The sequence below is a fragment of the Ictalurus furcatus genome, chromosome 12 (genome assembly GCF_023375685.1).
Source record: "Ictalurus furcatus strain D&B chromosome 12, Billie_1.0, whole genome shotgun sequence".
Lineage (NCBI taxonomy): Eukaryota > Metazoa > Chordata > Actinopteri > Siluriformes > Ictaluridae > Ictalurus > Ictalurus furcatus.
In genome coordinates, this window is record NC_071266.1 from 25,830,390 (window position 1) to 25,852,227 (window position 21,838).

A 21,838-nucleotide genomic window follows, 5' to 3' on the forward strand; every position below is an offset into this window, starting at 1 on the left:
CCTTATTCTACAGTATGTGTTCTATAATCTAATCACTCTGCAGGAAATAACAGGAGAGATGTTTATAATACCAGCGCATCAGTGTCACAGTCATGTTGTTGGGTTTGATCTTACCCTGTAGCTGTGATGATGTTCTTTTCTCTTCTGTCTCCTGACTTCTGTAGAACACTGGGAATAAAAACTGTAGCTGTTAAAGACAATAACTTTCATCACTTTAAAAACAATTGTAGTGGGGGTTCGAATTCGGAGTTCGGTGGAGTAAGACGCAAAGTTGGAGGATCCTGCTGATTTCGATTAAAATTGTAATTAATTAGCGCTTTTTGGTCATATAATATATTTTGACTTATTCTACTTCTTTCCCTTGTTTGCACTTTTAAATTTGTGGCTCATTAAAATGGCTGGAACGAACACGAAACCCGTGGTAGCATTCAGACACGACTGAGGCCTAGGATGCGCGCCGCGAGCGAGCCCCCTTCTCCCCCTGAATCCGCATCCGCGTTGCCGAGCGGTATCCCTGACTTCGCCGCACTCAAGCTTCGGCTCTAATTGGCTATTTATATTCCTATGGTTTACTTTCTTTAAATGGTTAGTAGTAATATGGATCCCAGCACAGCTGGGACAGGCACGCCTTTAAGATTTATTAGTTGGAACGTCAGAGGTTTGGGTAATCCTGTCAAGAGATCTAAGGTTTTTACACATTTGAAACGTTTAAACTCCAATATAGTATTTCTACAGGAGACGCACCTACGTATTAAAGATCTAAAAAGGTTACACTGCCTTGGGTGAGTCAAGTCTTCCACTCGAACTTTAATTCAAAAGCAAGAGGGGTCGCTATTTTAATTGACAAAAAGTTACAGTTTTCATCCACTAACGTTATCGCTGATGTGAACGGTAGATATATTATAGCTGCTGGTACTCTGACGCAAAGACAGGTGTTGTTGGTAAATGTATACGCTCCAAACTTTGATGATGTGGAATCTGCTAATAGAATGTTGAGCAATCTCCCTTTCTTAAATACTCACCTGTTGATTTTCGGTGGAGATTTAAACTGTGTAACTGACCCAAACTTAGATCGGTCTAATCCCCGTACTCTGAATCAATCTGCGATGTCTAAAACATTTTCCGATTTTATGTGTCAGAACGGTCTCATTGATCCCTGGAGGTCCCGTAACCCCTTTCTTAAAAAGTTCTCTTTCTTCTCCCAGGTGCATCATTCCTATTCGAGGATTGATGATGTTTTTATAGACAGCACTCTTGATTCTTGTGTAGTTTCTTCTGACTATCTGGGTATTGTAATTTCTGACCATGCGCCTCTACAATTAGATATTCATCTTTCTATTTATAACTGTAGTCCACCACCTTGGAGATTTAATTCTCTTCTTTTAGCAGACAGTGAATTCTGTGAGTTCATTTCAACTTCTATTGATGACTTTCTTTTCTTCAGAATGACTCCACCTCTTATTCGTTGTTATGGGAGACACTTAAATCCTATATCAGAGGGCAGATTATTTCTTACTCTGCTCGCTGTAATGAAAAACGCACTGCTGGGGTTAATGAACTTACATCTGCGATCAGTAACCTCGATCAGAGATGTGCACTGAACCCCTCTCCAGAACTTCTTAAACAGCGTCTTGACTTGCAGGCAGACTTTAATCTTATTTCGACTCAAGAGGCGGAACGCTTATTGTTACGTACTCGTGGTTTATATTATGTACATGGCGACAAGCCGAGTCGTTTACTGGCACATCAGCTACGGCGACAGGCCACTTCCCGTCTCATACCTAGTATAAAAAACACTTATAATATCATCACTACAGATCCCATGGAAATTAATGCTACTTTTAAATGTTTTACTCTTCGCTTTAAAAGTCCGAATTTCCTACAGACAATACTAAAGTGAATGCATTTCTTCAAAACCTTTGTAACCCTGTTATTGATTCGAATACTGCTATGCAACTGGACTCCCCACTCTCTCTTGAAGAAATTTTAATTTCAGTTAAAACTGTGCAATCTAACAAAGCTCCTGGCCCGGACGGGGTTCCAGTTGAATTTTTTAAAACGTTTATTGGAAAAATAGTTCCATTGCTTTTGGCTATGTTCAACGAATCTTTGGAATGTGGGTCTTTGCCTCCAACATTGACACAAGCCACTATAGCTCTGCTTCTTAAGGAGGGTAAGGATCCATCCTCCTGCGGTTCCTATAGATCGCCGTCTCTGCTTACTGCAGATGTAAAGGTGTTGGCGAAAGTAATGGCATCTCGTTTAGAGAATGTACTCCCTTATATTATATCTGAAGAGCAGAACAGTTTTATAAAGGGACCTCAATTGTTTTTTAATACCCGTACGCTCTTTAATATAATTTATTCAAAGCATTCGTCTCCCAGAGATCGTGATTTCATTAGATGCTGAAAAAGCATTTGATAGGGTTGAGTGGGAGTATTTGTTTGCAGTCTTGAGGAAGTTCGGATTTGGGGATAAGTTTATTTCTTGGATTAGCCTCCTTTACTCATCCCCTAATGCCAGGGTTCAGACAAACGATATTTATTCGGATTATTTTGCTCTCGGACGAGGGAGTTGCCAAGGCTGTCCTTTATCCCCTCTGCTTTTTGCTGTCGCTATCGAGCCGCTGTCTACTGCACTAAAATCTTCTCCCTTGTTTAAAGGAATAGTTCGATACGGTGTAGAATACAAATTGTCGCTATATGCTGATGATTTGTTATTGTATGTAACCGATCCTATTGCCTCTATGCCAGCTGTCTTGGGTGTTCTGGAGTCCTTCGGTGTTGTCTCTGGTTATAAATTAAATTTAGATAAAAGCAACTGTTTTCCTGTCAATACTGCAGTATTTTCTGTCCAACAGTCAGATCTACTATTTCGATTTAGTCAGTCAGGGTTTAAATACCTAGGTATAAATCTTTATTGCAGAAATGTAGACTTAGTGGAGGACTTGCATTACCCAATTTTCAATTCTATTACTGGGCTGCGCACATCCATAAACTCTGCTACTGGGTTAAATCTCCTGGATCTTCTTGGTGTAAATTGGAACTATCTTCTTGTAGGGAATTCTCTTTATCTGCTTTGCTTTACTCCTCTTTACCTACAAAACTCTCCCTATATACTGATAATCTAGTCGTCCTCAACACACTTAAGACTTGGCATCAATTTAGACTGCGCTTTAAATTTGTAGGTGCATCCTCTTTGGGTCCTTTAAGCAACAACAATCTATTTCCTCCATCGTGTTTGGACTCCACATTTTCAGTACGGTATGACAAAGGCATTAAACAAGTTAAAAATCTGTATGCCGATGGTGTGTTTGATAGCTTTGCCAATCTGGCATCCACTTATGACCTCCCTGTGATTACGTTTACATGGACAGCAATAATCTAATTATTGACCTTAATCTAAGTAAGGTAATAATGTGATTAAGGTGTTTACATGAGTCGCTTTTAGAATACTCCTGTCATGTACCCGTTTTACATGTTATTGATCATAATTAGATTAACAGCCCGCGTCATTATGCCACCGCACCACGCCGTCCGACATCCCTCCAGAATTTCACGTATCAACATACAGTTCATCCTCGTTATGCTACCGTATACAGTTTTGGGTGTTTTTATTTAAATTTTTTACGAACGCTTCAAGTGCGGTTAATTATTAGTCATGCTATACGTGCAAATAGACGACTGCTTGAAGCCGTGGGCTGCGTCTCAAATCGCATACTTACCTACTGTATAGTAGCCGAGATGCCTGTATTTTTCCCCACTACCGGCCTATAGTAGACAAGTATGCAGTTTGGGACACAGCCGAACTCTCTTGTTCGCCGTAAAGCGTAAAACTGCTGTGTGTGATCGTGTCCTGTCGCAAAATGCAGTGAAAATGCTCACACGACGTTCATAATGTGATTAAGGTGTTTACATGTCTGTAATGCACGTCCATAATACGATTAAAACAGGAGTAATCCACCTGTCTTAATTCGATTAGAGCTTAATTAGATTATGACCATAATTAGATTAAGGGTGGTGTTTACATGGTAGTTTCTTAATCAAAGTATGGTCTTAATTAGATTAAGAGTGGATTATCGTTGTCCATGTAAACGCAGTCTGTGATGCACTTTTTTCAGTATTTTCAAATTCGGAATTTCGTTTCTAGATGTTTTCCTGATTTCCCCTCTGCGCCTCCTGAACAGGCTTGGGAAAGCTTGTTTTCAAACAATCCGCATAGAGAGGAATGATTTCTAAGATTTAAGATGTTATTCTGGCGCTAGGTAGTGAGTTGAGTAACAAAATTAGGAATGCGTGGGAAACGGAGTTAGGAGTACAGATAAATGAAGAATGTTGGGAACGTGCTATAGGGAGGGTACAGTCTACCACTTCTTGTGCTCGTCTTGGACTTATACAGTTCAAAGTTTTACTCAGAGTCCATCTGTCCAAGTCGAGACTTTCTGTGATGTATCCGGATGTAGAGGACAGGTATGATAAATGCCATGGCTCTCCCTGCCATCTTGGCCATATGTTTTTCTTCTGCCCTGATCTCCATGGTTTTTGGACTGGTTTTTTTTACCATCATGTCCACTATTCTCATGGTAGATTTAAAACCTTGTCCACTTATTGCTGTATTTGGGATTCCTGATGACTCAGTTCCATTGAGCTCGATACAAAAGGATGTTATTGCTTTCACATCCCTTATAGCAAGACGTTCCCTACTGTTGCACTGGAAGTCTGCTAAATACCCATCTATCTCCCAGTGGATAAAGGACGTGAGGTTTTTTCTAAAACTCGAGAAAATAAGGTATACGATGAGGGGTTGTACGGACAAGTTTTTTTTTTTTTTTTTTATAAATGGCATCCCTTTATTGTATACTTTATGGAGTTACAGACACTTCCCACTTAATTTTTTGTGCCTGTTGTTGGGTCTTACAATATCTATATAACCAGCGACAGTTATTGGGTAGCCATGATGAGCCGGGGGGGGGGGGGGGGGGGGTTACTTTTAATTTTGTTTTCCTTTGTTAGAATAAGAAGAAAAAAAACCTGTGAATATTACTGCTGTGTGTTGTTCAATTTGTTTTTTTTTCTTCTCAATGGAATATTCGGGAAAGGGAGGGGAGGAGAGAAGAGAAAAGGTGATGTTCAGCAGACATGTAGACGTGTTCAGCAGAAATGTTCAGTTCAGCAGAAATGTTCAATAAAAATAAAACTGGAGAAAAAAAAATAATTGTAGTAAGGGCATTAATATTTAGAAAACACACTGCTAAATACAACATCACCAACACTGTGGACCTGGAGAAAAAATGTGAGACCGTTTTAATTTGAAGTTTTCTAGATTTTATCTTTATTTACATCTAGATGTGATAAATAACTTAGAACATGGCACCTTATCATGCAGGAAATGAAAGCTGAAATTCTGATCTATTGTCTCATTCATCTTTTATCTCCAACCCAAATGTCTTCAGTGTATAGCAAAAGCGAAAGAATTGGCTTCACTGTTCCAATACTTGTGGAGGGGACTGTATATGGTCATTATGGTTGTAACAGAACATGAGGACATCATTCAGAATGAACAGATAATGTGTCCTGAAATTCAGAGATTCAGTCCGTCACCTGTAGGGACAATTTAGTTATCAGTAGACCTACTGACATGATTTTGGGAGGTGAGATGTTTAAATTGAGGAAAATGGTGATTGTGATTATTATTATTAATAAACACTGTAATGTCAGTTATATGATTTATGGTAAATAATCAGTGCCTGTGTTCATATAAAGAGTCTCCATTTTCTATGATATTTTACAGAAATACTCATGTTGTTATTTTGCACTTACTATTAATTTTAGAATCAGTGTTGAATACCTATTTTTGTTTTATAACATTTTACAGCCTGGTCTCACACAGAACAACCTCCTAGACACCAAGTAGTCAGGCTTCAAAAGCAGCCACTCCATGGAGACTGCTCTGCTTTCCGTCACTGAAGCCTGAAGACTAGTAAAATCATCCGTCCTCATCCAACTCGACCTCACTGCTGCCTTTGACACTGTGAATCATCAGATCCTCCTGTCAACTCTCTCCAGCCTGGGCATCACCGAAACAGCTCTGCGCTGGGTGGAGTCATATCTCACAGGCAGATCCTTCAAGGAATTGTGGAGGGGAGGGGTTTCTGAAACTCAGCAACTCACAACTGTCTGCACGAATCTCTGACTGTCTGTCTGACATCTCAAACTGGATGAAGGAACACCAGCTTAAGCTCAACTTAGCAAAAACTGAGCTTCTCGCCATCCCTCGAAGTCCCTCGATCAACCACAACCTCACCATACAGCTGGGCTCAACCAGATTCAAGCCAACCAGGACAGCCAGAAACATTGGGGTGACTTTTGATGACGACTTGAATTGATGGACCACATATCAACAACATTTCAAGAAAAACAGACCCTATCTCATCACCGAACAGACTACACTTGTCCAGGCTCTTGTTATGTAAAACTGGACTACTGCAACACACTACTCCAGGGTCTCCCAGCCAGTTCCATCAAACTCTTTCATATGATTCAGAACGCAGCAACACGACTCATCTTCAACCAGCCCAAAAAAAAACCCATGTCACACCCCTCTTCATCTCCCTCCACAGTACCCACCTTCAACGTTCTCCTTGAGGTTTACACTCCCTGTAGTATCACTAACGACCAAGTAACTATAATATAAATCAAAATAGCTGCTAATGATTGTGTAGCACAGACATTACTGTGGCTTTAACTATGAGAATTATAGGATGTTACCTGTGTACAGACGAGGGGTTTCCATTTTTATAGATTTTGACTGACTTGTTAATTTGCTCTAATAATGAACAGTGGAATGTAAGTCTTTATTGGTTGTTTTAACTATGTTGTTAGCCGTTACTACCACTCTTATTGTCACATCAAGATACATTTAGCATAAAGCGATAAATATCAGAATGCTGCTAATGACCCTGGACTGGATAAAAGAATGTGTAACACGGCCTTTCTCTCTGCAGTGACTTTAACTATGAGAATTAAGGGATGTTACCTGTTGTCAGGTGAGGAGTCTCTATTTCTAAAGTTCCGAGGAGGATCCATAGACGCATCGCTCTTCATGGAGACACAGCTGGGTTCTGGTGAGTCTGATCTCTTTCTCTGTAGTTTACTGTACAACATTATAGAGAGGGAATGAGACACAATTTACTTAATTAATACTAACTTTATAGTCCACAGCCTTGTTTCATTTGGCCTGCATGAACTTGGATAAAATAACATTGAAACGGCTCGTAGTGCACTACTGCTCAACATTTTCAAACTGTCCAGAATTCACAGCAGATATCCAAAGTGTAGCCGTCTGAAGGTCGTCACCATAAACCTTTGTATGAGTGCACTGGAGTTTCTATCACGGTTTGGCTTGACCACAGTCTGAAATGAGGGTTAAATAAACGCCTGTGTGCTGCACTTGATGTAAGTCTCACTCACGTCTAAAACGATTCAGAAGCACGTGGTGTTTTATGCTGGCAGTGGCGTAACCACAAATTAATAGTTTGTGATGAGGAAATATACAAAATATAATCAGGACTGTTTTCCTCATCTGTACAGTTAAATGGTTTAGTGATGCGCTCGTGTATTTCAGGTGGATGTCAGACAGCAGAAGGAGCTCTGATGACACTAATTTGTTATTTTAATCATTTAAGGCACAAAGTACAATCTTTCTACATTAATAACGGTGACATGAAACAGCTTTATGACAGCTCCACTGAAAAAGATAAAGATTACATGTTAATAACAGAGAAAAATGACACCTTATATTATAAATCCTGATCTACTTTTCTTCTGCAGTAAACTCCAGCAGCTACTTCACCGGCTCTCACCTCCATATCTCTGTGCTTATAGTGTAGATATCTGACTAGTAACTTTCTAACAGAAACAGGAACAATGCATCATCCCAATAGTCTAATCCTGTTTCTCATCACAGCAGCTGATATCAAATAAAATGGGATTAAACAAAGGAATGACTTCCTAAAAAATGTTTTACATTATAGTCAGTGTAATAAATATTATTATAATGATTTTATTATTATTATTATAAATGTTATTATACACTTTAATAGTCCTTCTTTTTCCTATAGAAACATCCTATTCAAATGTCAGAGACTACAGATTATTGGTGTTATTTGATAGAATATGATAAATGTGAGGAAAAATGTATAAACTTTGATTATGGCCCTTCAGGGTCTCACAAAAATGCTGAAGTGTCTCAGGCAGAGTTTGAGTTTAACGCCCCTATTGTACTGATATTGCAGTGGTTTGATTTGTGTAAACACCGTCTCGTCAGTATCGTCTTCTGAAGCCTGTATAGGGATATGTCTCGTATCGTGGCTTTAGTGTATTGTCTCATGTCTCTTTACTGTTCGACTGTACGGTTAATTTTCATAAGGACATCATTTTATTACAATCAACAGAATCTAGCAGTTTTTTCAAGTGATGACTGATAACTTCTCATGCTTAGTATAAATATTTGTTTTTATTTTCATATAAACTCATTATATATTTCAGACATGAATATTTAATGACTAAAATACTAGGACATTCTAAGGCATGGTTTACGCTCCCTCACGCAATCTGTGATTGGTTAACGACCGACGCTTACTAGTGCCTACTCAGCATGGCAGGAGGTCTCTCTCCAGACCCTTCAAACTGACCGTCCCTCAGTGGTGGAATGAACTTCCAATCTCAATCCGGACAGCAGAATCTGTCACTATCTTCATAAAACAGATAAAGACCCACCTCTTCCGTGAGCACTTCACTAAACATTAACCTGCCCCCCCCATTTAGTTATTTACATTTTTTTCATTTACACTTCTTTAAAAAAAATGTATACCGGCTCTTACACCTCTACTCTGTGCCCATTCACTAGAACTCCATTATAAATCTTGTACAGTAGCACTACTTGTACTGTTCTCTGCTTGATACATCACTTTGTGTGTATTTCCTCTTTTGTAAGTCTCTTTGGATAAAATTATCTGCTAAATTAATGAATGTAAATGTAGATCACATTATTTTAATAATTGTTATTTCCTATTAGAACACCTCAATGTTTAATTATTATAACTATTATTATTATTTTTATTAGTAGTAGTTTTAGTGTCATTACATATTATTTCCTACAGTTTGTTTTGCTTATATTTGCATTTCTTGCTTTAGCATTTAAGGCATTACCTGTAAGACATTTTAACCTTCATAAAGTTCTGTAATATCACTAAAGACCAAGTTACTCTAATATAAATTTTTAAAAAATAGCTGCTAATGATTGTGTAGCACAGACATTAACTGTGACTTTAACTATGAGAACTATGAGATGTTACCTGTGTACAGACGAGGGGTTTCCATTTTTAAAGTTCCGAGGAGGATCCATAGACGCATCACTCTTCATGGAGACACAGCTGGGTTCTGGGGAGTCTGATCTCTTTCTCTGTAGTTTACTGTACAACATTATAGAAAGTCATTTATATACACTATTTACAGATTTTGACTGACTTGTTAATTTGCTCTAATAATGAACAGTGGAATGTAAGTCTTTATTGGTTGTTTTAATTATGTTGTTAGCCGTTACTACTACTCTTATTGTCACATCAAGATACATTTAGCATAAACCGATAAATATCAGAATGCTGCTAATGACCCTGGACTGGATAAAAAAATGTGTAACACGGCCTTTCTCTCTGCAGTGACTTTAACTATGAGAATTATGGGATGTTACCTGTTGTCAGGTGAGGAGTCTCTATTTCTAAAGTTCCGAGGAGGATCCATAGACGCATCGCTCTTCATGGAGACACAGCTGGGTTCTGGTGAGTCTGATCTCTTTCTCTGTAGTTTACTGTACAACATTATAGAGAGGGAATGAGACACAATTTACTTAATTAATACTAACTTTATAGTCCACAGCCTTGTTTCATTTGGCCTGCATGAACTTGGATAAAATAACATTGAAACGGCTCGTAGTGCACTACTGCTCAACATTTTCAAACTGTCCAGAATTCACAGCAGATATTCAAAGTGTAGCCGTCTGAAGGTCGTCACCATAAACCTTTTTATGAGTGCACTGGAGTTTCTATCACGGTTTGGCTTGACCACAGTCTGAAATGAGGGTTAAATAAACACCTGTGTGCTGCACTTGATGTAAGTCTCACTCACGTCTAAAACGATTTAGAAGCACGTGGTGTTTGTGCTGGCAGTGGCGTAACCACAAATTAATAGCTTGTGATGAGGAAATATACAAAATAAAATACACAGAGTACCAAAATAATGCCCTGTCTGTGTTTAGTGTATTGTCTCATGTCTCTTTACTGTTCCACTGTATGGTTCATTTTCATAAGGACATCATTTTATTACAATCAACAGAATCTAGCAGTTTTTTCAAGTGATGACTGATAACTTCTCATGCTTAGTATAAATATTTGTTATTATTTTCATATAAACTCATTATATATTTCAGACATGAATATTTAATGACTAAAATACTAGGACATGGTAGCTTACTGGTTGTTTGAGGGTGGAGTCACATTATCTGTGTCCAGGTCAGGGGTCTCCATGTTTGAATATTAGTGTAAACACAGACCGCTCATGGACACACAGCTGAGTCCTGAAGATGCTGATCTCTTCTGCTGGAATTACTGACACTCCTAGAAAACACAAAACAAACACACAGTTAATAATGGGGAAAATCTTTCACATCTCTCAACTAAAGAAAATGTTGCTCCTTTGATTAAAAAAATAAAATAAAATAAAAAAGGTGTGTGTGTGTGTGTGTGTGCACGCGCGTGTGGAGTAGTAGTTCAATAATCAGGGAGGGAGACCTCTGCTGGAAGGGAGGAGACACAGTTTGAAGTGTAAGTGTGACACTTTAAATAAAAAGTCCGAAACAGAAGGCAGCTAAAATGATTTGTAGTTAATAGAAGTGCTACTTTAAGTCTAATACACTTTCTCTTTAACAGCATTACATGGGTTTTAATTTAAATAAATGTACTGTAAATTCTGAGCCAGAAGTCAGTAAGTCTGAAATCAGTTGTACTAAACAGAGATGATTTCTGTGAGCCTAAAGTAAGGGTGTTCCGTATGACTGTTTTAGACCGTGAACGATCCATGATCTGTATTTACAGAGGGATCACACGTACCATCATACTAAATATATTTTGTCACTTGTGCTGAAAATGCTTAGACGTGGCATTGTTTTATGAACCAGACTTCACTCTATTCACTATAGAGCTGCAACAACTAATTGATGAACTCGATAATAATCGATAATGAGATTCATAATCGATTAGTCGGTCTGCGCCCGGCACGGAACACGTTTACTCACTGCGTTGCTTCTGTTCAAAAATACGTTTCGGAAACTAAATACTAAAGTTGTGTCCTAAATGAAGTACACTGTGCACTCTGTACTCTACCATCTAGTGTATGAATTTTAGCAAGGCAATATCATCTCAAATTAAACACTAGTGTTGAGAAGTATAAGCCGCTTCCTAGTCGACAGCACATGACATCATACGCACAAAATCATCAAGTGACTGAGGAAGAAAGTTTGCGACCTCTTCTAAGGCGGGGAGCATTTTATATTAAACACCGTGGAGAAGATCAAACTTTATAAAGCGGAGTTTGTGTAGCACTGAAGCACGACAGTGATCTCCACGGTGTTTAATATAAAATGCTCCCTTGCTTTAGAGGACGTTCTTCCTCAGTCATGTGATGATTTCTTCCTCTGTCTGATGGAGACTGAGGTCATGTTGGGAATAAAAGTTAACGCTGACAGAAAGTAAACTGAAGAAAGTCATTGTCTGTGACTCATGACATCATACGCCTAGGAAGCAGTTTATACTTCTGGTTAGTAAAAAAAAAAACCCACTAGTGATATAATTTGAGATGATATTACCTTTCTAAAATACACACACTAGACACTAAGTATTTATGCATTATTTTTTATCAATGCACAAAAAGCACTGAATTAAACTAGAGTCTTAAATGAATAATATATATTCTGGTGTGTGTGCGCATGTGTGTATTGGGTTCTTTTCAGTCTTATATAATTGGACAAACAGTTGTGTCAATTTTTATTCTGAAGTTTATATTTGTAACACTCAGTTTGTGGGTTTTATTTTAAATAAACAACAACAAAAGGTACTGAAAGTTCACCCCAATCTGATTAATCGAAGAAGAAGAAAAAATGATCAGCCGACTAATCGATTATGAACATAATCGTTAGTTGCAGCCCTAATTCACTAGTTCTCATCTTCTCACTGGCAGACGAACAAACAAACCAATAATAACCCAGACTAGGTCATTCATTGACTTATGTTTCCTCCTCGTTTCGCTTGGCAACAGTAAAGCTAAGAACAAAGAAAATTTGGTGCCTAAAAAAATTCAACATCAGTTAAATGGAAATGCTGGAATTTACACAACAGACACACAGGGGGGGAAATCAAGGCAATTTGCCCGCTGTCCCCCTCTACTGAAGGACACTGGTTTCATGTTTCCATCTCCCCGATGAACAAAACTACTACAAAAATATGATAATTTTGGACATGCAGTTCTGTATTCCACCAGTAGGGGTAAAAATAAAGTTTGTGAAAGATGTCCACTGTCCTCATCTACTGAAGGACACTGTCCTCGTGCCTATGCACCCTTTAACAAAAAGGCCATTACAAAAAACACAACCCACGCAGTCGTAACAAAAACGAAGAAAACTTGCACTTTCCCCACGGTCCCTTACTCACAGCTCCGCCGAGAGCGAGCCTTCCCGGTGTCACTCACACTGCGACGGCTTTTGCGGACCAGTTCTCATTATATCGAGCGGAAATCATGAAAAGGAAGCTTGTGAAGCATTATTAGCTTTGTCCTTTCAGCGGTGATACTGTTTAGAGTTTTTTGGGCAAGTCTTTTTGGAGTTATTGTCATTTATCGCTGAATATCGAAAACAAAACTAACTTAACTCCGCTCAGGAAAACACAGGTTTTATTCCTCACATTACTTCTGCTATAAAAAAAAATAATAAAGAGGAAATAAAGTGTTCTACATCACTAAATTCCACAAACACTCTGAATGTTTACTTCGTGAGAAATGGAAGCGAGAAAGTTGAATATAAATAACACACACCGGAGAGAAACAACAGCTGATGATTTCAGTTCCGCTGCTGTTTCTACACGAGGTCAATAAAATATAACGACATTTCTGTTAGAGAAATAACTCACTTTCAGTCAACAGTCCATGTTTGAGATTAATATCACCGTTTCTGTCTGGTGTTGAAGTTTTTTTCCCCTTTTCCAACAGCAACAAAATGGAGTCAAGAAACTTCTTGGCTGCGTCCTAAATCTCAGAGGGGCAGTATGTCCGAATAGAGGGTCTGCATTGACGTCACTTCCCGTTCGGAACAACCCCCGGCCGGACTGAGGGGCAAAACATCCAGCAAAATGACTGGATTTAATTAGTGATGGGAAGTTCGGATCACTTTACTGACTCGCATCTTTGGATCTCGTTCAGCAAAATGAATCTTTTTTTTCTAGTCATTTAATTCATTTCAGTAGAATATAATTAAAATGATACATGTTAAATTCCCCAACACATCTAGTTTACTAGATGCTGAATAGACCAGCATTAACCAGTTGGCTGGTCTTAGCTGGTCTCCCAGCCTGGTCATAGCTGGTAGAGCGGGCTGGTTTTAGAGGTGTTTTGGCCACTTGGTCTTAGCTGGTCAGTGTCGCTCTTAGCTGGTCGGTGTTGGTCAGGCTGGTCGGTGTTGGTCAGGCTGGTCACTGTTGGTTAGGCTGGTCATTGCTGGTCAGTGTTGGTCAGGCTGGTCTTAGCTGGTTAGTGTTAGTCAGGCTGGTCTAGCTGGTCAGTGTTGGTCAGGCTGGTCTTAGCTGGTCAGTGTTGGTCAGGCTGGTCTAGCTGGTCAGTGTTGGTCAGGCTGGTCTTACCTGGTCACTGTTGGTCAGGCTGGTCAGTGTTGGTCAGGCTGGTCTTATCTGGTCACTGTTGGTTAGGCTGGTCATAGCTGGTCAGTGTTGGTCAGGCTGGTCTTAGCTGGTCACTGCTGGTTAGGCTGGTCATAGCTGGTCACTGTTGGTCAGGCTGGTCTAGCTGGTCAGGCTGGTCAGTGTTGGTCAGGCTGGTCTTAGCTGGTTAGTGTTGGTCAGGCTGGTCTAGCTGGTCAGTGTTGGTCAGGCTGGTCTTAGCTGGTCAGTGTTGGTCAGGCTGGTCTAGCTGGTCAGTGTTGGTCAGGCTGGTCTTACCTGGTCACTGTTGGTCAGGCTGGTCAGTGTTGGTCAGGCTGGTCTTATCTGGTCACTGTTGGTTAGGCTGGTCATAGCTGGTCAGTGTTGGTCAGGCTGGTCTTAGCTGGTCACTGCTGGTTAGGCTGGTCATAGCTGGTCAGTGTTGGTCAGGCTGGTCTTGGCTGGTCTAGCTGGTCAGGCTGGTCAGTGTTGGTCAGGCTGGTCTTGGCTGGTCTAGCTGGTCAGTATTGGTCAGGCTGGTCTTACCTGGTCGGTGTTGGTCAGGCTGGTCAGTGTTGGTCAGGCTGGTCTTAGCTGGTCAGTGTTGGTCAGGCTGGTCTAGCTGGTCAGTGTTGGTCAGGCTGGTCTTACCTGGTCACTGTTGGTCAGGCTGGTCTTAGCTGGTGGGTGTTGGTCAGGCTGGTCTTAGCTGGTCAGTGTTGGTCAGGTTGGTCAGGCTGGTCAGTGTTGGTCAGGCTGCTCTTAGCTGGTCGGTGTTGGTCAGGCTGGTCTTAGCTGGTGGGTGTTGGTGGTCAGGCTGGTCTTATCTGGTCATAGCTAACCAGACTTAACGTCTGATGTTGGCTGGGTAACATGTAGACTAGTTCATTGTATTTAAAAATAAAAATAAAATGCTAAAGAATCACTGATTGATCTGTTTGATTAACTGATCACATGATGTCTTCTATTTTTCCTGTCACTTGGTGTTGCAAAGTATACTTTAAATAATCTTCAGGAGCACAAGCAACCATTCAAACAATTTGTTCTTGCAGCCCCTTCAAAAAGAACAAAAAACACCCAACCCTGATGTTTGCTCTAAAAACTGTGTACAAAAGAATTAATTAGCATAATTAAAACTATTTCAACAATTGTAATTGTATATAAAATTGTAACGATGAACAATGACAATAAACAGACATACAGGCACATTATACATTTTCATGTTTCCTTTTTTTATAATGTCTGGTATTTTTTAGGATATGTAATAGCCCACTAGCTTCTCTCTCTCTCTCTCTCTCTCTCTCTCTCTCTCTCTCTCTATCTTTTTTCAGGTTCCTTGGGTTTGAGCCAGTTACTGAAGCAGACTTGAAAATAAAAAGACAAATAATAAATATTATTAATGTGTATCTTTTGTTAGTAAAACTAGTTAGAAAGGCAAACCATAGTGTCAGATGTAGTCTTTGTTTAGCATATTTGTCCTTTTTTTAAATAAACATATTTATTGGTCATATAAATATCTAGATATTTTATTGATCAATAACTGATTAGGTGAGTATAAATGGATGAATATGAGTAAGGATTCCCGAACATAAAAGATTTCACAAACATTAAAACTATCAACTAATGTAAAACTCTTTAATAAAATTGATTATGTTTACATACATGCATGAATGCATACAAAAATTAAAAACTTGCAGCTTGGAGGGTGTCAAGGGAGGCTTTGCAGAATTTTTATTTGTAGGACACTCCTTTCCTGACACACTACTGATAAAGTAGTTTAAAGTAGTTTCCCCCACAATGTCACAGCCATCTCTTTGACAAACAGAGAATCTTTGGCTGAATTAATTAATCTAGGAGCCCTTAATTCAGCTTTTCATTTTTATACCCAAACATGTTACTGACCTGTTCCCAATTAACCTCCAGCTGTTTATTTTTAGTAACACTTACTTTTCCAGCTTTTTGTTGCCCCTGTCCCAACTTTTTTTGAAACGTGTTGTGGTTATCAAATTAAAAATTACCTTATTTTTTTCTTAAAATGCTACATTTCCTCAGTTTAAACATTTGATATGTTTTCTACGCTCTATTGTGAATAACATACGGGTTTATGAAATTTGCAAATCATTGCATTCTGTTAATATATACATTTTACACAGCATCCCAACATTTTTTGGAATTGGGTGTTGTAATATTGGATAATTTTCCTCAATAAATAAATGACCAAGTATAATAGTTTTGTCCCATTTGTTTAATTGGGATCTATTAGTCTGCTTTTAGTACTTGTGTGAAAATCTGATGATGCTCTGCGTCATATTTATTCAGATATATATACAAATTTTCAAGAACCACTGTAAATGTTAGCAATTTGATTTATGCTATTCAGTTCAAATAAAAGATGAACTTACAAAATAATGAAAACAGATTTTAACCTATAAATTCTTATACCCCAAAACATATCTTAACTCAGTGTCTATATTTAACATTTAACCATTATTTTTCTAAAATTATCATCAGGTGACACTACAATTATTGTCCTTTTACTTAGATTGAAGAAATTCTAAACCATACATTAAACAGCACATTTCTACTGACTTACAGAGTGGGGGCTTCATGGCTGGTTTCTTTTTGCTGGACACAGAGGAAGGGCCTAGTTCCTCCTCATGTGTCTCTTCACCACTTTTCTTTCTCTTTGTTGCACCCTTCTCTTTCTCTTGCTTCTTTTCCTTTCTCTCAACTTCTGTATTACTGCTTGGGTCATCTGCATTGGGAAGATTTTCAGAAATCCTATAGGAACCTAAAACAGGAATGAAGAAAAAAAAAAAAAACACTCACGTAACTACAACTAAGATAATGATTCATATCCAATCATCCAACATTTGTTGAGGGAAAAAAGTGGAAATACAACTCTGAAAATATAACAAAATAAATTTGCACGGAAAGGTGAAGAAATGGAATGACTGACCATCAAGAAGGCTGTTTCGAAGCAAGCAGAAAATGGGATATTTCTGCAGGATGTGATCCCGAAACATACACCTCCAAAACAGTCCCACATGCTGTTCTCGTTTATTCTCCACCCAGTCCAAAATCTCATACACACCTTCCTGCTTTCTCTCCTTATTTTTCATCTTTTTTACCGTCTGCGAGAGAGAGGGAGAGAGAGAGAGAGAGAGTGAGAGAGAGAATGAGAGAGAGAGAGAGAGAGAACACACTCAGAACCCCCATTTATCAGTGGTGTGCATGTGTGTAAGTGATGTGAACAGAAGGTAAAAGCACAATGTGGGATTTATTAAAACGAACATTTACTTATGTACAGTATGTGTATATATAGGCACAGCTTTGAGCATGTGTACCCAAATACCTGTGCAAATGCTTTCAACACTAAAAATAAAGTGCCACCAGAAGCTGAATTTAATTTTATTAATCCCAAAGATTTTCATTCCACAACACGTAATTGTCGATGTGCAGGATTATAGTTTTACATGAAAAAAAACACACAACTTAACAGGCCTACTATCTCCACTTTACTGATCGACACCCCCACTGTACTGATCAGCACCTCCACTTTACTGATCAACACCTCCACTGTACTGATCAACACCTCCACTGTACTGATCAACACCTCCACTTTACTGATCATCATCTCCACTTTACTGATCAACACCTTCACTGTACTGATCAACACCTCCACTGTACTGATCAACACCTACACTGTACTGATCAACACCTCCACTTTACTGATCAACACCTTCACTGTACTGATCAACACCTCCACTGTACTCATCAACACCTCCACTGTACTCATCAACACCTCCACTTTACTGATCAACGACTCCACTTTACTGATCAACACCTACACTGTACTGATCAACACCTCCACTTTACTGATCAACGCCTGCACTGTACTGATCAACACCTACACTGTACTGATCAACGCCTCCGCTGTACTGATCAACGCCTCCACTTTACTGATCAACACCTACACTGTACTGATCAACACTTTAAACCCTGAAATATGCCCCCAATCACGTGACATCCACTAGTTATAATGTTGTCTTTACTTAAACAATCAAGTAATCTTGACTAAACATTACATTTTGGACCCATAACTCAACAATATGTTAGTTTAACTTATTTACCTACAAAATACATAAACTTAAGATTTCAAGTGTTATGAACTCAAAATAATGATTCATTAAAATAGCTCACGCTGGTCGTTCTTTGATGTGATTGGCCATGCAAGGAGTTCTGCCTGGCAACAAGAGAACTAATGCACTGATTGGTCGATAATTACAAAAGGCGGTCCTCTTCGACTCATCTGTTAGTTGCCGCTGAGACCGGTTTCAGTGTGAAGTTAAAGAAGGGAGTTTTTCATCCTGCGCCATTTTAAGTAAGTAAACTTATTATGTTGATATAAAATTATTTTGTGTGATTTTTAATAGTGAAATATGTTTGTTAAATTCCTAATGGTACATTTTATAATAAAGGACAACACAGGCATAATTACAAATGTTTCCCGGTCGAACTTTGCTAACGTAGCTATTAATTAAAAATATTTTTAACGGTGGTTTTTGATGGTATGATAACTGAGATATCAAATAATTATTTATGTGATTTGAAATATTTTATCATATAAGTTAATAAACTTAATTATAGTTTAATCGTGTATTTCTGTGAGAAAGAACATGGCAGCTATGCTGAGACCTATAGGTCAACATTTAATGTATTCCTTATTTTTTTCATATCAGTAACCTACTATGTATGATTTGATAATCTTAATTTAATTCAGCATTTACATATATTCTCATAGAAATGCTGCAAACATATTGATAGTGAGTGTTTGTGGCATTAATGAAATTTCATTTTTTTCACCACTAAAATCAGCCAAGCCCACAGAAGACTACATGTCATAGCCGGAGACGATGACTCTGCTTTCTTTAAGTCATGTTTAGTAAGTGCATCTGTTCTTAACCTGTTTACCTGTGCTCACAGGAGTCTGAGCATTGGTCAGAGAATCATGTTGATTTTAAAGCAATAGTTCACCCAACAATGAAAATTTGCTGAGCATGTACTCCGCCTCAGGCCAGCCAAAATATAGAAGAGTTTGTTTCTTCATGGGAACAAATTTGGAGAAATTTATCATTACATCACTAGAATTAGAGTTCAACCATCTGATTTTAAAAAAATCACAACAATCCACACGAATCCATCAAGGCATTTTAACTTTAAACCACTGCCATTATAATGCTATAACGATTATAATGTTTCTCCAGCAGAAAAAGTCCATCCCCTGTTGTTCTCTAGCATCAAAATCCATATGCAAATCTCACATGGTCTCACTGCATGTAACAGTTTGAAGTTAAAATGTCTTGATTGATTACAAACATGCAGCTTTTTGCACAAGACATTAATTGATGGACTGGAGTCATGTGGATTACTTGTGGATTGTTGTGATGTTTTTATCAGCTGTTTGGACTGATCACCCATTTATTGCAGAGGATCCATTGGTAAGCAAGTGATGTACTGTAAAATTGTTCCAAATCAGTTCACATGAAGAAATAAACTTATCTATATGTTGGACGGCCTGAGGGTGAGTGCATTTTCATTTTTGGGTGAACTATTCCTTTAATATAGAAACATGGGCAAATTGTCCAGGGATAACTTCAAATGAATAAACTTTATTTATACGGCATCCTTTTAAAAGTGTATACCAAGTGCTTTGCAGGGCAGATGTATATTTGCATAAATTCACATGTATACTTGTCAATATAATTTTACTTTGTACTAAATTTGGTAGTATGTATCTCATATTTTTCGTCAATAAATTGATGAATGTTTTTGATAGATTTAGTGAGCATTCTGATAAACATGTATTGATGGTCAACCTTTGATGCATGATCACAGTCATCTATTTATTCCCGTTTCTTCACTAGGTGTCTGATCATTGCAACTCTGTCCTTGATGTGCCAGTGGGGATCTTACTCGAAGACACCAATTATCAGCCCCCCAACTCCTTGCATTTGACTTCCTCTATTGGGATAATACTTGAAGGGCAGGTGGTGATGGACAACATGCAGGACCTCTCACAAGCAATGTGTCTTCTCTTTGGTCTTATTTATGCATTAGACCTGAATTACCCAAAATCACTTGCAAACTTGATTTCATACAGTGTGTACTGATGTCAATGGGGCAGAACACCCTCAAGCCTAAAGTGCAGTCTTTGGCAAACCAGCTTTTTGTTTAAGAAAAATGTTTAGGTCTCATTGCTGCAGATTTGAGTCAGCATTGTTACATTTAGTCCATATTAAAATAATTGAGACCATTTTTTTCTCAATTTACTCCAAGTAAATATAAAAAGTATAATGTTTGAATGGTTTAAGTGCACAGAGTTCTACCACTGTAGTGCACTAGTTAATGTGGGACATTGTTACCACCTGTACAGTGTGGTTGTGACATTTCCATTACAGTAGGGTGTGTACTGTAATTTCATCAATATTGTGAATATTGGTCAATAAAGACATTCAATATGATGTTTAGTATGTTTTATTTCAGTTTGGTATGCTTGCACAAAGCTTAAACAGTCAAAATTTATATATAAAAAGTGGTCAATTAGATTTAATTTATAATTTTTAATTTCAATTGAATTTTCAAGTTGAGTTCACTTGAAAATTGTAAGTACACTTGAAATTAACACCAAGTTAAATGAACTTAATTGGTTTAAGTACACTATATAAACACCAAGTTTGGTTAACTTAATTTAAGTACAGTCTACATGAGTGCCAAGTTAAGTGAACTTAAAAATACAAGTTTTGGAAGACCCCTGTTGCATCAAATTTTGCCCATTACCTGAAGACAATTAACACTTAGCATAGAAACAGATACTCACATATACTAACCAGTTGAAGGAAGAAAGTAAGACACAGAGCCAGTGCCTGAGAACAAGCAAGGTTCCAAGTTTATTGTTCCAATTCACATGAGATCCACACAGTTGAGACATCCTGAGGGTGATCTGAAATCCCAGAGCTGAGGCTCTCCTATTTATAACGTGTTTTATGTCCCACCCTCAGTTCTCTGTCTCCAAACACCAATATGTTCCGAATTAACTGATATCAAAACTCCTTTATTTTCGCTAACTGGAGTTTTCCTGCTACATTTATACCTGCAAAACGATGTAAACCAGCAACGCTTATCTCGCGGGATTTGGACAGTTTGAAGCTCCTTATCTTCCGAGTTCAGCTCGGTTCCATGCCCATTAGGTACGGTCTGTCTGTTTTCTCTTTTTTTAAAACTGACTACCACATGTCATGTCATTCCTGACTGGGTTTTCACTGCGAGAGGATCTCCGCCAATTTGTACACTCCATCCCTACATTATGGGTAAGTTTTATGCTTGTTCTACATTTCTCTTTTAGTGCTTGCATGTACATTGCACTATAATATTTTGTTACAATTTTTCTGCATGCACACCAGGCTTCTGTATGTGTGTGTGTGTGATGTAACTTCTGCCTGCTCCCACACATGTATGTGCCTGCGTGCAGATGTAATCCGCTTAAGCTCTGTGGCATGCCTCACTGATCAAGTACATATGTTGTTATTCCCCTGCACATTGCTTATCTTTGTTTTTCCCGTGTGTCTAGGTGAACGTCAGTTCTTCTTTTCTCCTTTACTGGAGGGACTGGATTTGGATCTGAACACCTGCTATCAGCTTGCGCATCTCACTATCGACATCACTATGCTGCTCAAAGTTCTTCACACCCCCTCTGAGAATGCGGGGTTCCCCCCACCGCTCAGATACAGGATTCGTCCAGCGAATGTGTGTGTGGACGCTTCTACTCAGACCGACTCTCTGCCCACTGTTCCGCCTGTC

The 21,838-nt window shown here is 38.6% G+C and overlaps 1 protein-coding gene and 1 long non-coding RNA gene across 2 annotated transcripts in view; one reads left to right on the forward strand and one right to left on the reverse strand.

The window, feature by feature from the left end:
- LOC128615530 (NACHT, LRR and PYD domains-containing protein 12-like) overlaps positions 1-21,838 on the reverse strand; it is a 63,982-nt gene that overhangs the window by 15,943 nt on the left and 26,201 nt on the right. Inside the window, exons 2-6 of the mRNA XM_053637704.1 lie at positions 10,530-10,672; positions 9,751-9,867; positions 9,356-9,472; positions 7,036-7,152; positions 115-168 (exon numbers count right to left, since the gene is read on the reverse strand). Of these exons, the coding sequence (XP_053493679.1) occupies positions 115-168; positions 7,036-7,152; positions 9,356-9,472; positions 9,751-9,867; positions 10,530-10,582 (458 nt within the window). The 5' untranslated portion in view covers positions 10,583-10,672. The remainder of the gene's footprint in view (positions 1-114; positions 169-7,035; positions 7,153-9,355; positions 9,473-9,750; positions 9,868-10,529; positions 10,673-21,838) is intronic.
- LOC128615551 (uncharacterized) lies at positions 18,183-20,492 on the forward strand. Its single transcript, XR_008387224.1, has 3 exons — positions 18,183-18,362; positions 18,857-18,923; positions 19,906-20,492. It is a non-coding gene; the product is annotated as an uncharacterized LOC128615551 (long non-coding RNA).